Source organism: Tachysurus fulvidraco, chromosome 26, assembly GCF_022655615.1.
Source record: "Tachysurus fulvidraco isolate hzauxx_2018 chromosome 26, HZAU_PFXX_2.0, whole genome shotgun sequence".
In the NCBI taxonomy this organism is placed as follows: domain Eukaryota; kingdom Metazoa; phylum Chordata; class Actinopteri; order Siluriformes; family Bagridae; genus Tachysurus; species Tachysurus fulvidraco.
In genome coordinates, this window is record NC_062543.1 from 10803528 (window position 1) to 10819515 (window position 15988).

The 15988-nt window shown below is 39.4% G+C and overlaps 1 protein-coding gene across 2 annotated transcripts in view; it reads right to left on the minus strand.

Moving 5' to 3' along the window:
• The window catches only part of si:dkey-34e4.1 (carboxyl-terminal PDZ ligand of neuronal nitric oxide synthase protein), a 49379-nt gene that overhangs the window by 10423 nt on the left and 22968 nt on the right, over positions 1-15988 (minus strand). For both annotated transcript variants that reach the window (XM_027178763.2, XM_027178762.2), the window contains 5 exons: positions 15193-15346; positions 12609-12754; positions 6818-6964; positions 3270-3435; positions 1999-2272 (listed from right to left, as the gene is read on the minus strand). In XM_027178763.2, the coding sequence (XP_027034564.1) occupies positions 1999-2272; positions 3270-3435; positions 6818-6964; positions 12609-12754; positions 15193-15346 (887 nt within the window). The remainder of the gene's footprint in view (positions 1-1998; positions 2273-3269; positions 3436-6817; positions 6965-12608; positions 12755-15192; positions 15347-15988) is intronic.

Here is a 15988-nt window from a genome sequence, read left to right on the forward strand (position 1 = left end):
CACACACGCACACACACACACAGTAATGAATCTTCAGAACGTGGCAAAAGGTCAAGAAAATTTCCATTACCTGTTACATGAAACTCTTTAACACACACACACACACACACACACACACACACACACACACACATTTATAACATGGTCAAACAGTGTGGGAGGACAGGCCTCTAATACACTTTCATTATTTTTGTTTGCACTCCTACATTGTAATATCCATTGATATTTTTCTGCAGATCTAAGGTGTGAGCAATGAGGCAAAGGGATGGAGCGATGGAGGGCGATGGAGAGATATGAAAAGCGTGACACAAATGCAGGAAAGATAAATGAACGCGTGTCACTGCGTTCAGTTTTGTATACGACAGTCCTGAAAAGTTCCTTATGCAATTCTGTTTAAACGTCGGTTAAAGTATTTTGCTGAAACGTGCGATATGAGCTGTTGTTAATTCCACCGCCTTCTTGAGACACACAGGGTGACACTCATTCCTCTTTTTCTTCTGTTGTTCCTCTTTTCTGTGTTTCCATGTCTGCCCTGAGGTTAACATTGTGTTGACTTGCTCGACTCTAAACCCGCTGTTTTTATTTTGCCCAGATGGAGTAGTTTGAGTATCAGATTGCTCAGAGACCTGGGCTGCTATTGGTTATGAATCAGTGCTGAGAGGAAGTGGGAAGCATTGTGTGTACAAACACACACACACACACACACACACACGCGTATACAGAGTGCGTCGTAACTAAAATATGAAAAACAATCAGACAGCCAGCACTAAAGAAATCCAAACACACACTCCTTTTTATACAAACCACACCACATCTTTCTCTCTGTTAAAATGTCTACTCTTTCTCTCTCTCTCTCTCTCTCTCTCTCTCTCTCTCTCTGTATGTAATATGAATATTCAACGCTGTGTGCGTCTCAATCAACTCCTTCGTTCGGTAGTCGTGGTTCTAATCAAGGAATCACTTTAAGTGCTGTCTCTCTGTGAATCTCAGAAATGTCTCCAGTGCAATAGAATGTTTGGTCCTTTACAAAATAAACAATGCACGACTACAACCAGGGAGCACCGACGCTCGTCATGTTCACTTAACGGAAATGACATGATATATTTCCTGAAGCCTTTCAGGTTGAAAGCAAATGGCGGAGGATCTCTCTGATGTAAAGAGCGTGTTATAGCTCTCTGACTTGTTTGAGTGTCACGACTTCTACATTCTTTTTTCCCCAGTTAAACCCAATTCCGCAGACACTCTCAGTCAATCAGGAGCAACTTACATGTATCTCAGTTAAAGGTCTTGCTCCAGGGCCCAACAGGGGCCGCCTCGGTGGTCCTGAGATCTGACGGTTCTTGGTAGTTCTGGGATCCTGGTATTTAATAATATATTTGTGACCATTTCATTAGATGTTTAACACCTTAACCAATTAACTTCCACTTCCTTTACACTATATTTGTGTTTACTGTTTTTTTTTTTTTAAAGCCACTATCTATCCTGCTTGAGGTTCTATTCTGGGAAAACTTTCCAATACAGTCCTCAACATAGCTCTAAAGATTTACGCTCATTCATCCAAAAGAGGATTATTCGGGCACTGATGTTGGACTAGAAGACCTAGTGCACAGTCTGTGTCAGAATTCATCCCGAAGGTGTTCAGCGTAGCGTCTGTGTCTGTTGCTAAGCGTCTGAGCCGACAGGAAGACTATGGTAACTCAAATAACTCTTTACGGTCATGTTGAGATGATGCAGAACAAGCCAAAACCTGAGGTAAATTTTCTCTAACATGCAAAGACCAACGGAGGAAGACTTCGAGTAGAGTGGTTACATTAAAGCGGTCGTGTTAAACAACCGTCGTGTGAGAGACAAAAAGTGTAGATTATTCATGCAACTGCCAAGTGAAAGAGCTGAGAATGGAGTTGAGAGAAAAGGAAAGAGCGCCATCCCAAATCTATTACAGATCTGTGCTCATATATAAGCGTCTGTGTGTTATGAGCTAAAACGTGTCCCACATACCGCTGATCCACTGCTGCTGAATTAAGCTGGGTGAAGTCGCTGCTCGTACTGCCCGTTCTCTGCTTGTGTCCGGTGTTTGATGGCTCTCCGTTTGCCGTGACGGTACGAGACGTTCCTGTTCTGAGCAGGCTGAGGTAGGACTCAGCGTAGGCCATGGTATAGGGTGGTGATTGGAGCTCTCCTGCTGGCGTTGAGGTGATAGGCTGGTCTGAACTGTAGTGGTTTTTCAGGTTAAGAGAGAGAGAACAGGATGATGAGCTTCGCCAGTCTTCATCTGAAGGAGAATGTGGTGGAGAAAACATTCATCAGGGAAAAAAACTGAGTCGGTTAAAAACAAAATCAATCTACCTGCACATGCCTAAATGATTCACTCTAAGAAGTGCAGGCAACACACTTGCACAGGTTTTGGCATCTGGCCCAGTGAAGATGACCTGGTGAACTCTCTGGAATGAATTACCTTTGAAAGATTGACTCCATAAAAGCTGAACAGCTCATCCAAACAAATGACGCACCAGACTTTTAGGTGTGGGCCGAAATCCGAGAGTCTAATTTAATCTAATCTCCATCTAGCTCTCATGTTCTCCATCTCTGGCTTCCCGGATAAGATTTTTTCTTAAAGTCCAAAAAACATTTGTATCATGCTTCAGTTCCTGACTGACTAAAGATGTATGTGTATGTGTGTGTGTGTGTGTGTGTGTGTGTGTGTAAAACATGAACCTGTGTCACATTGTACCATGTCATATACTATCAAATTGTTGAGTTATTTACTCCAACTTTTTTTTTAGCATTTGAAAAGATTCCCTTTTCAAGACGGACTTATATTTAATCACATTTTATACAACTGAGCAATTCAAGATTAAGAGCCTTGTTCGGTGGCCAGCAGTAGCAGCCTGGTGGACCTTGGATTCAAACTCACAATCTTCTGATCTGTAGTCCAACACTAAGCCATCACATCCCCCTCACATCCTCCCTACGTCAAGACCTATTTTCCCATAGGTTCTTTGTTTTATATCATTTAACACATGTCGTAGATGTAAATAACAGGAAACAAACAAGCAAATAAATAAATAAAAATCTCTTGTCCATCATGTGATCTCAAACTCGAATGTCTTTGGTGTATAGCATGATTCCAGTAGTACGTAGGGGACTGGGTTTAATTGAAATAATCTCAATTTTATCTTCTTTGCAATCACAGCTTCGAATCATGAGCATATATAGAGTGAACAGCTGACATGTGGTAGTGTAAGTGTGTACTTGTGTGTGTTTCTTACTCTTTGCATGGCCATTGACCTTGGCCTCCAGCTCACTGACATGTTGGACCAGCAGCGCTATGTGCTGTAGCAGGTCTCGGTTCTGCAGCAGCAGCTGGTGGCTCCTGGCCTGAGCCTCCATCCTGGCAGCCGTCTCTGCTGCTATCTGATCCTTCAGCAGTTGCACCTGCCATAAAGAAGAAGATCAGGTGAGTGGAGAGTAACTAGAGGTGGTCAGATAACGATCGGCTAATCAGACTCTTTTTTTTTTGGACTATATTTCTCTTTCCCTCTCTGACACACACTCTCTCTCTCTCACACACACACACCATATGCAAACAGTGTGGGAGCACAGTGCTCTGCTTTCTTTTATTAGTTTGGTTTGCATTTCCCAAAAGCAATAACCCTGATTACATATCTGCTGTCTGAGAAAATAGATGGATGCCTAGAGTCTGTTTCAAATCAGCAGATCAGATCAATATTATGGTCTGATCTACAAAGCTGTGCCCATATTCCAGGCTGCATTCAGCGGGAAATATGTTGATGTACTGTATGTTATATATACAGTATGAAAGGAACGAGACAATTCATTAAAAAAGTAATAATAGCGAAAATTTTGAGATATTTTCATATTAAATCCCAACTTTCACATACAGGAAAACGACAGGAATAAAATGTCCCATCCCTAAAGTTCCGTCTTCATTCTATTCACTTCATTCGGTTGTGTCGCATTGGAAAAGTGCTCAATCTTTATTACTCCAATGAAATGCTTGTAGCATTAAACAGACACCAGATAAATGAATCTGAGCGTGTGTAAAATGACGTTAGACGCTGGTTCCTGTGTAACTTCCTCCAACTTATTTCTGACACGAAAGAAGCCCAAAAAGCTCGAGCTAGCGGAGCACAAGAAGTAAGAATTTCTTTACATTGTGGGATTAATGACTCCTCTCGCTTATTTTATGCTATTTTAGATACATCGTATCTAACGTACAGTTTTAAACTGCCAACCCATAATATTTTTCAGATTGTATGAGGCATAAATCTGTATATTTCATGTCTTGTGCTTCTCTGTACCAAATTTCCCCTTGCGGATTAATAACTCCGTGTTCTGCGCTAATGTCGTTACATCGTGCTGAAAATCTAGTTCATACTTGTGTTACCTCTCTAAGTGAAACCGCTGTAACACTTACGTGTCTGGATGTTCCAGTCTGTGCACAAAGCATTCTTATTAGTAACAGAAAGTTTGTCCATATCAAATAGATTTTATTCGCTCTTACTTTGGCTTGATGTTAAGGACTAATGATGCTTGAAACACTGAATGTTCTTGCCCTATAGTACCAGAGTGAACTTTTGGTGTATTATGATCTGCTTTTATCAAAAGGTGCAGGCTCTTTATTAGTAGCTGGAATAATGAAGATTATTGTAGATATAAAGCCACTGTAAATACCCCCAAGCCTGTGACACAGTCAGGATTTTTGTTAAGGTGTTGGACTCCCAATTGGAAGGCTGTGGGTTTGAATCCCAGGTCCACCAAACTGCCACTGCTGGGCCCTTGAGCAAGGCCCTTAAACCTGCAATCGCTCAGTCGTATGAAGTGAGATAAAATGTAGGTTGGATTAGGACATCTGGTCTAAATGTAAATATATGTAAATATATGCTCTCATTTGCCCTGTCCCTGAGTAGTGAGCAGTGTGTGTGTGTGTGTGTGTGTGTGTGTGTGTGTGTGTGTGTGTGTGTGCATGTGTGTGTTGTTTGGGAAGTCAAGCCAAGTTCACGAGCCTAAATAAAAGAAGGCTCAATCTTAAGCTCCTTTTCACTGTGATGCACTCTGGTGAGATTTTTTATAACGTAACGTTATAGAACCAACGACCCGACATGTACCTTATTGTAGTAAGTACCTTATTGTCTCTTTTTCAGCAATAGAGATTAAACTATTGATGAAGCCACAAACAAGATTGGCAGATTTATGCTTTTAAATTTGCCTGCATAGTTACATAGGCTCACATGGTTATGGGAAAAGTTTATTGCTTTATGGTGTGACATGACTTTTGGAAGGTGTCTCATTCTGTGTGTGTGTGTGTGTGTGTGTGTGTGTGTGTGTGTGTGTGTGTGTGTGTGTGTGTGTGTGTGGTTTATGAATATTTGATTAAACTCAGCTCCATAGGCCATAATGGAGCAGCTGGTCAGTGCTGCTGAATCTCATCACACACAGACACTGAGAGTGAAATAACATGACTGCATTTTAGAATCAGATGTTAGCTCTGTGAGTGTAATCATAATGTCAATGCAAATTAGTCCAAAAAAGATCAGACGAGACATGTTTAATTTTTTTGGGGGGTTTGTATTCTTGTTTCTAAGGTTAGGGAAAAGTGTATCAGCATTAATAAAGTATCAACGGTGTGTGTGTGTGTGTGTGTGTGTGTGTGTGTGTGTGTGTGTGTGTGTGTGTGTGTGCCTGTGTAGTGTAGATTTTTAGCTCTTTGTGATGAAAAGGTTATATTGTTTGTGTGTCTTTGTGAGAACTGGATGTCCCCATAATGATTTTTATACATGCTAGTTTGAAAACTGGGGATGTGGTAGCCTAGTGGTTAAGGTGTTGGGCTACTAATCGCAAGGTTGTGAGTTCGATTCCTACGTCCACCAAGCTGCCACTGCTGGGCCCCTGAGCAAAGCCCTTAACCCTCAATTGCACAGTTCTCTCTCATTTTCTACCGCTTTATCCGAACTACCTCGGGTCACGGGGAGCCTGTGCCTATCTCAGGCATCATCGGGCATCAAGGCAGGATACACCCTGGACGGAGTGCCAACCCATTGCAGGGGACACACACACACTCATTCACTCACGCATTCACACACTACGGACAATTTTCCAGAGATGCCAATCAACCTACCATGCATGTCTTTGGACCGGGGGAGGAAACCAGAGTACATGGAGGAAACTCCCGAGGCACGGGGAGAACATGCAAACTCCACACACACAAGGCGGAGGCGGGAATCGAACCCCGACCCTGGAGGTGTGAGGCGAACGTGCTACCCACTAAGCCACCGTGCCCCCCCAATTGCACAGTTGTATAAAAAAAAAAAAAAAAAATAGAGATAAAATGGAAGTCTCTCTGGATAAGGGTGTCTGCTAAATGCTGTAAATGTAAGACTATATATTTAATGAATGCATTTTTTTTCAAGGTTATCCTTTTGTTTCTAACTTTAGGGATAGGTGTATCAATTGTGCAATAATAAAGAAATCAGTGGACCTACCTAGAGAGCACGAGAGAGAGAGAGAGAGAGAGAGAGAGAGAGAGAGAGAGAGAGAGAGAGAGAGAGATATACCATGTACCATACCATGAAGCAATGAACCTTTTTTCACTTATAAGTGTGATTTATTTCAAGCAGTCAATAAGGTTCTTATATAAGGAGAACCTGGTAAACAATCCCATGAGAAATAATGCTGGTGTACACTGCCAGTTAAGTTTCTGAACATCTGAAGTGTCTTTGTGTTTGTGTGTGTGTGTGTGTGTGTGTGTGTGTGTGTGTGTGTGTGTGTGTATGTGTACATGTGCGTCGTGTCTTACCTGTGCCACTGCGACTTGAGCTTGCTGTTGCTGCTGTAGTACCTGCTGCTGTAATAACTGGAGATGGTGCTGGTCAGCCAGTGGTGTGCGAGACAGAGAGCGAGGGCTGCTGGGAGACAGAGGATGAAGAGGCATCTCCTCTAGTTCCTATAAAAAAAGACAGCGAAGGATTACGGAGAACTCTTTACAAAATACAACCATATGGAAGGCATAGCTCTCCTACCATCAGTCGCAACTTTACTATATTAATGCTTCTGTAGTACCAATGTAGAAAACAAATGGATGATGGATGCATGATTGTTTACTTTTGGTGAAGTGTTAAGTGATAAGAAGATTATTTGTTACCCCAAGGTTTGCGTTTTCTGTCTTACTATCTGTCTTATTCTGTCCAAATAGAGGGTCGTGCGAGAACAACTGTTTGCAGCTGTTGCAATTTAAGTGATAAGAGAAACCTGTTTTGTGGTCGTTCCACATCGTTAAACAAATAAAATGTGTGACGTCATTCGTTAACTAATTCATTAAAATGTAAAATAATGCACATTTAAGACGTGCTGTTAATGGGAAATCAACATTGGGGGTAAAAGTTACTCCTATGTGCATCATTCCACAGGACACCCTAGTGTTGATTATTTTCCTATAACATCATGCCCTCAAGGAATATTATTACTAAGGCCAAGTAACAAAAAATATCTGGTCAGTTGGTCCTACGGTGGCCCCTTGTGCACAGCATCAGATCAGTCGGACTTGTCCAAATGTTAAATGTCCTAAAATGTGAACTGAATGAAGTTTTAACAAAGTCATTAAGTCCATAAAGCAGCACAGAAAAAAGGCACGTCACACAGCCACTCAAAGCGCCTTTTAAAACGAAACTTTTCTATAAAGACGCTTAAAAAAATTTCTCGTCATGCCATTTAAACATAAAAATCTGAACCCTGCTAACTTTAAGGAGCTCATTAAAGTGTTCTGAGTGCAAACACGTTTATACTTGAAGCACAAAAAAAAAAAAACTCATTTTCTCTAAGTAGCCTTGGCCTGTCTGCTTAGAGCTCGGAGATGAAGCTGTCATGGGTCTCTGGGGACGGAAAAACAGAACATGCCTCATACAGAATTAAAACTAATTATTTTCTACTTCTGGCCTGTCATAAAAAAATAAATAAATAAATAAAATCTTTTCTTCTTCACAAATAGAATAGATTCCAAAAGAAACAATGCCAATCAGTGGGTAGGTGGAGTAAAAAAATGGTGTTCAAAATGTCCATGAAATATCCATAACAACAATCCAGACAATGTACCAGATTTTCCTCCAAAGCTCTAGTTAAGAAATTCACCAAAATCTTTTGGTGAATTGAATAAAATAATGGGATATTCAACTTCTGCCAAAACTAATTAGACTAAAAAAAGTCTTTTTCAGCAGTCCAGTTTTTTCCTAAACCCCGTTTCCTCTATTCAGTATTATAGGTATCACAATACTTTATTAAACAGGTTCGGATAAGATTTATTAACATCTGGCTGGACAGCTTCATCTTCACAGGCTGGTGGAGGTTACTAAATTTGCCAAACTCTCACCAAACATACAGTACTACAAACTCAAACCTGTTTATATAGCACAGACTCATCAATTCCGATTTAATTGTTCTGAGAATCTTTTACTGGACAGAAAGTCTTGGCACAAAGTAGCTTTCCAATTCATCCCAAAGGTGTTCAGTAGGCTTCGGTCTTGGACCACGTCTTCATAGATCTTGCCTTTGTGTAAAGTTAACTCGGTTACCAACTCTTTACTTCCGTAGTGAGCAGAAAAACATCTCAAAACTCGATATATGTTGAATTCTGGGGTGAATGAGCTGAGGAGATCACATCACATCGAGTTCCTCTTCATGTCAGCAAAGAATCCGCAGACTAGCTGACAAGAAACTGGTATATAAAGACGAGACTCCACATGTGTCACGTTGGCACAATTTAACATAAACATTCGTTAGATAATGTATTCAAATCACTCAAAGCGAATGAAAAGCACAAATCTTTATGTAGCACCAGGGTCCTGGAAAAACTTGGTTTATTTCATTGTGTTCTGCGTCGGCTATATAAGGTAGAAATGACAATAAAAGCTTCTTGGCTTGACCTGAATACCAGGGCTGATGCAGCAATGTCTTCGCAGCGAGAATGAGTTTGTGGCTTTTTTTTTTTTTTAGGAACAGATTAAAATGCATTACACTCTAAGTGTTTACTGCAGGAAAATGTGACCTAGCAACAGCTATTATTATTCTCGAGTAGTTTTTGGAGCTGTATTTGAGGTACACTGTGTAGGCCTACTGATGTCATGCCTTGGTATAAATGAACCAACCAATACATTCAATTACAGACTAAAACTATATTATAGACTGATTGTCATATGAATATATACATAAAAAAACGTCTGTATGGGAACATTTTGAATACACACTTATAGTTAAACCTTTCTTGTGGCCTCTCCAACACCAGTGTCAAAAATTAAAGCATTTCATCCTGCTTATAACTTATTATCCAGTTACTTCTCATCTAAAGATCATGTTTAGTTTCTTTGTCTTTTCTGGATCTGTTCTATTCATGTGTGATTATTGGTAGAATAGCTGGCTTAGGTCATCTATTTTTTTTTTTTCATAATATATTGTTTTTGGAAATGATAACTTTCATTCATTATTAGAAGAAATCTTTTATTTATAAGGGATAAATCGGAATAAATGTCACAAACTTTTCAAGCCCAAAAAAATTACAACAAAAAAAGAAAGAAAGAAAGAAAGAAAGGAAAAAGGAAACAAAATCTATTGGCAAATGTTTTCAAAAAAAAAACAAACAAAAAAAAAACATTTAATTGAATTTGGACTTTTTGTCACTTGATAAAGAGATAAAACTCTAAAGGAATTATTTTCACATAATAATAAATCATGGATTTAGAGAAGTAAAGAAGTGACTTTAATAAAGCTTGATAGTGCATAAAAAACGTTTTTTTTTTTGTAGACAAGTGGATAAAATAAGCAAATATTTTTTAAAAGAATGGCGTTTGACACCAGGAACAAAACCTACAGTATCCAGGCTGCAATGTCTCTTTTTTTCATTGCAACAGCTCACTGTGTCCAGTAGAGGTCGCTAAAAGATTACATTAATACAACAGAACGTTCTTGTCCTGTACATTTTATGCTGTGTCTTGATAGTAAAATGCAAGAAACAAGAACAAAAGTGCACAATCTAAATAATGTCATTGTGGATATTTTGGATAACCCTCAATGAACAGAAAAGACCGCCGTTATTTCCTCGCTAGTTAAAACAGATTGCATTTACCAAAATTCATCCATCCGTTCATCTGTTTTTTTTTCTCTTGCTCCTTTTATCTGTCTGAAACAGACACTCTGACCAGTATTTCAAGACCTAGCTTCCAAATCCACGAGAAACATTCCAGGTGTCGAGATTAGACGGATTCAAGCTCACTGTGTCTTGTCAATTTCATTCTATCAGAGAATCACTTCACTATTCAGAAGGAGTTCAAATACTTTTTGGTTCTGTTGTGGACATGAGTAACTGTGGACGCTTAATCTAAAAAATACAATGAAAAGTAATAAGCATGTTATGGATCAAGAGCTATTTTATACGCAAGTTGGTTATAACGCCGATCGACAGCCATCTACTTCTTTCTGGTTGGAGTCTCGTCACTTGGAGGTAAACTCTTCTGGTCACAGATCTGCATGGACAGCATGTGACCCATGAGATTACTGAGAACTTGTACCACATTATCTTGGACCACACCAATGTGAACTGCCATTGTGTCGGTCAGCTTTGTGCTTGGCTCTTCATCGGTACAGTATATATATATTTGAAGACTTTGGCAGGACGGGATTAATGACGCCGACCTGTTAGGGTTAAGGTTGCACAATTCCACTTGACTACAAACTGTTGTAGAAAGGACATTATTTACATTTACATTATTGACTTTTTTATCTCTGTAAATTACTGTCATTCAGAATTGCCAAAATGGTATGCCAATATTTACGCAACGTTTGTATTTAAATATTGGCGTACCATTTAGGCAATTCTGAATTACAGTCCTTTTTCTGTACAGCCTACTGTAGCTGAGGAAGGGGTTTGTGTTGCTTGGCTGTTTTTTCATTGCCCTGTGTCTAAGTGAATTCAGGCTATAAATCAATGCTCTTAGGCCCGTCATGCTCGTTTGAGGAAGCTGTCATTTTTTTAATATTAATTACACATCACATCGTAGGCGGCTGCTCTTTTCTTATGTCAGAGATGACACAATTGATGAATGACTTCTGGAAGTGGATTGGAACGGAAAATCGTGCTTCGTAACTTGCGGTAGCTTCTTGTTGTTGCTGGTCTAAGGGTGCGTGTGCTATTTTCAGGCTTAGAAGCTTTTGCTTGAGGCTACAGCTGTGTAATCCTACATGGTCAGAAAGCATCACTGGCATTTCAGCGCAGTCAGTGGCATCAGCGGGATGCGACGCTTTGCCTACAGGATAATCAAATCCAGCAACAGGACGGCCTACGCCTTCTTATTCTTATCCTTGCTATAAAAAGCACCTTGCATCTTGCAGAGAAACTGCTGAAACCAGCCATGCTGTTTTTGCCACACTCATTATCTTAAGGAATTTACATACAGCCATCATATCGTTATAAAGGAAGAGACGAGATACTACAGAAAGAAATCTCTTACATGACTTGTCTTACACACTGTGGTAATATAAATATATAATGTAAGTGCTGAAAAAACTCCACCCACTTCAATCACATTGCAGGTCCCTAGGTCCCTGAAAACCATGTGTGTCTCATTGTTACAAGTATATCTCATGAATTTCTTTATAAGCCATATAAACCCTGCAAATAAAAGAAAAAAAAGTGGTTTTGTAGTGTTTTTCAACTGTAGTGTATTTCCTTAAGATGCCGCCTCTCAAAAGAATCTCCAAACTATATGCAATTTAAATTAGTTATTTCTTAACGATTAGTACAATCTTTCATTGAAATTTAATCAGTCATTTCACTGGGCATACATGCTGTTTCAGAGAATGGCTCGACAATCGATGCACCACCAATCCCACTTTGTCTATTTTTAATCCAATCCCTATGTAAGAGCCCTGGGTTCTGGGCGACACAGCTGACACTGATGCAATACTGGCATCTTCTTAGCAACTGAGCCGACTCTCTGGAAGCTTCTGTTGCTGAAAGCTTGTGTGATCCATCAGAGACACCGTGTCCTATATTTAATGCATAATCCATGCAATATCAGTCAACATCAACTGCAGGAACTGTATCAAAGTATTAAACTGGAATATACTGAAATCCAATCCGAAAGGGATTCGGCGTTTCATGTCCGCATCAGCCCTCGTAGTGATACTTAGCCCTGGACCGCTTTCAGAAAGCCTCAAGCCATTTTCTTACACGACTCTTTACTGAAAGATGGCATTATAGTCACCTGACGCAGTTCAGATAAGCAGCTTAAAAGCCTACCTTAATGTGAATTTGAGCTTTATTATTATTATTATTACCCCTTGCTTCAGTTGTAATAATGCAAGCATGAAAACAAATGTTTATGGGCCTAATAATAATACTATCAAATACTACTATCGAATAAATGCCTCATGGATGCAGAAGAGCTAACGAGGAATGTGTGAGGTTGTGAGAGAGCTTCCTCTAACAGGAAGATTACATTAAATGTCATCTGTCAGACTATATCAGGTGAAACAACTGAACTGTATGTGTTACCGTCTCATACGCGTCTATACAGAAGCTAATCATATCCAGACATTCTCACCTGGAGAGTTTTTCCTGGCTTCACCATGTTCAGCTCTGAGAGGCTCTGAAGGACGTCATTAATGGCTTGTTCACAAACACTGGCTGGCAGAGGCTTCATCTCCATTTCTATACAACTGATGCGCTCAGCTCCGGTCAACTCTTGGCCTGTGAGAAACAACACATTGCAAAGAAATACGGGGCTGTATTCGGAGTAACGCATGCGTAGTGACGATTTAATACAGAAATTGAGCGCTTCTGAGCCTGGATGTGTGCGGTACTGTCTGGCAGTTTTATTTAACCACATGTCAATATATCAGACTGCCTTGGGCTGTAAAAACACCAAAAAAATGGAATGCCACTGAAGGCCAGTAAAATATAGTTCACGGCAAAGGAAAAGCACTCTTCAGTCAGTATTTTCTATCTCTGATTTTGTTCACAGTTATTATATAAATATATAATATATAAATATATATAAACTAGGGCTGGGCACGTTAACACGTTATTGTCACGTCAATTAATTAATTGCCACCGAGAATTATTTTATCATGAATTAACAGTTTTTTGTTTGTTGTTGTTGTTATTATTATTATTATGATGATGATGATGAAAGTCCGTTGCTCACTGGCTCTGAATACACATACAGAAAAAGGGTCACTGGATTGGTGGGATGTTGATCGGTACTGGCTTTGGATAGGTGTCTCAACCAATAAGAACATTTGGGGTGGGCCTAAGACTGTTGCAGCGTTCACACAAACTGCAACATAAAGGAACTAGCGGGGACAGAAAAATGGAGAAATGTCCTGAACTCTTAAATGGACATTTTTATTTCAAATCTTTTCCACACGACTGATGACCATTGACAGAACCAAAGTTATTTGTAACTACTGCAAAGTAGAATTTTCTTATCACCGGAGTACTTCATTCATGTTTAAGATTTACTGCTACTATGTAAAGGGAATACTACTGTAAAAAAATGGTCATTATTTGTTTTAAGTGTTTGCAAACCGAATGTTATTGCACTTTTGATCCTATAGCAGTATTTATACAAAGAAAATTGCAAAAAATATTCTTTTGAATTCATTATTGAATTTTGTGCATAATACTGTGATTAATCTTAACCACAGAAAATTAAATGTGATTAATCACAATGAAAATTGTTTTAATATAAATATATGTGACCTGATATAAAGTCTGAATCCAGTAAGTCATAAACTCTGAATATCGCTAACATTTTTTCCACCCACAAAAAAAGACAGTGAGGCATCATTCATCATGTGTATCATCCGATATTAGCAATCTGCATGACCTAGGATTTATCATTGCCATCTCTGGCCTTGAAACTTTAGGATTAATGTGTGTGATCTGAGTGATTCCTTGGGAATTAAAGCTGCACAATTGAAAACAACAAAATGTTTTCATTAAAAATAAAAACCACAATATTGTTTAAGCAAAGGCCTCGGCGCAAATGTATTAAGTGGCTGAGAAATCCCACATACAATACTTTGTTATAGTCTTTTTTTCTATAAAATTTGTATAAGCACTGGTAGCACATTCCAAGATGAAGTATTCAATACCGCTGAAAGCGATGAAGCTAGATGTAGAGTCTGTGAAGCTGCTCTTGGATAGGTATGTAAATGATATCTGTATTATGTAGGTATATCTTTGTCACTTAGAGAGCCAGGTACAGTAGTGCTTTTGTTAAACCACCTGTACAAAAACGTATGTAATGTAAGCTAACACCCGTGTGGTTAAAAATGCTAATGGGTTTGCACATTTGGTTCTTTTAAATCGGTAGTACTTGAAGGAGCTAGCATCCAGCTAACAAAGCAAATAATGGAGCTTAAAAGTTCATTAGATGGATAAACAAATAAAGTTCAATAGCAGGATAACATTATTCGATTCGATATATAAACTCGGACTAGCTGAGCAGCTTATAACTCCGTGTCTCATTAAAGTTGTAGGAATTAAACTAGCTTAGCTTGTGGATAAGACTTGCAGTGTCTTAATGTCTACCATTCCCAAAGAAAAGATGCATTTGACATGAAAAAAAGCTGGATTTAGTGACAATGTAAGGAATTTCCTGGGTATCAGCCTATATTTTATTGACTAAATATAGTGTAAGATTTTGTTCCCAAGTTTTGTGAAGTATTTACTGCAAGGCTTCAAAATTTCACAACATTCTCTTTTGTCATCACTTAAAAAACAGACTGGCCTGAATTTAGCCAATTATGCAGTCAAAAATCTGTCCATCCACTTCTTCATTAAGAATATCTGTATACCTAATCAGCCAATCATGTGGATGAACACACAATAGTCTAAAGAGTTTATACAGAATGGTGCAAGAAACAAAAACATTCAGTAATCAACCAACACATTTCTGTATTTGACACCACTGTGTTCAAACTGTAATGTTTACAATGTTGTGCGAGAAAATGGCAAGAGATCATCAGTATTATTTACTAAAGCTCTTGCCTTGTATCTGCATGATTTTATGCTACTGCCACATAATAGGCTGGAGTTCCTTATAAACAGGACAGTGACTATAAGTGACTATACACCGTGGCCCTGTTATGGACTAAAGAGGTGGCATGTTTCTATCTTACCTTCACTAGGTGTTTCCTCCTCAGATTTTCCACTCTCTTCAAGTGCGAGTCTGTCCATCTGTCCGTCCATCTGTCCATCAGCAGACTGCAGACTCAGCTTATGGCACACCTCGAAGGCCTGGCCTACTGTCCTCACTATACGCATTGCCTGACTCTGCGAAACAAGTCACATTTACATCAAATCGGTCTTTTATACTGAAACTCAACTCATGCCACCATTCTTCATCCATCCATCCACCCACCTATCCATCAATCCATCCATCCATCCATCCATTCATCTTTATCCTAATCTCTGATTTTACTTCACCCATCCCCTTATCACTCAGCACACTACCCTCCCTCTTTGTTCACCACAATCGACATTTCTCATTCATTCAAGCTCTCCACAATTATCCCAATCGCATCCTTCCACAATTCAATCCAACGTTGTCCCTCACTCATCCCAATGCCCTCTTTCTTTATTTCTCTAATTCATTCACCATTCCACCGAATCCCGTATCCCAATCATCCCAACCGCCATTCTTGCTTATCCCAGTCACATTTCTGTTTACCACAATCAACAGCTATCATTCATCCAAACCCTACCCACTTTATCTCATTCCAACCTTGTCCCTCACTTTTCTGAATCCATACACCTATTCACCCTAACCACTTTCCTGATACTTCCCCTACCCCCCATTCATCCCAATCTCTTCCCCCACTCATCCTGTCCCTCTTTTCTTATCCTAGCCCTGTCACTGTTCACCACAGTCAACCTCAGTTGTTCATTCAACCCCTTCATCATTCATCCTAACCC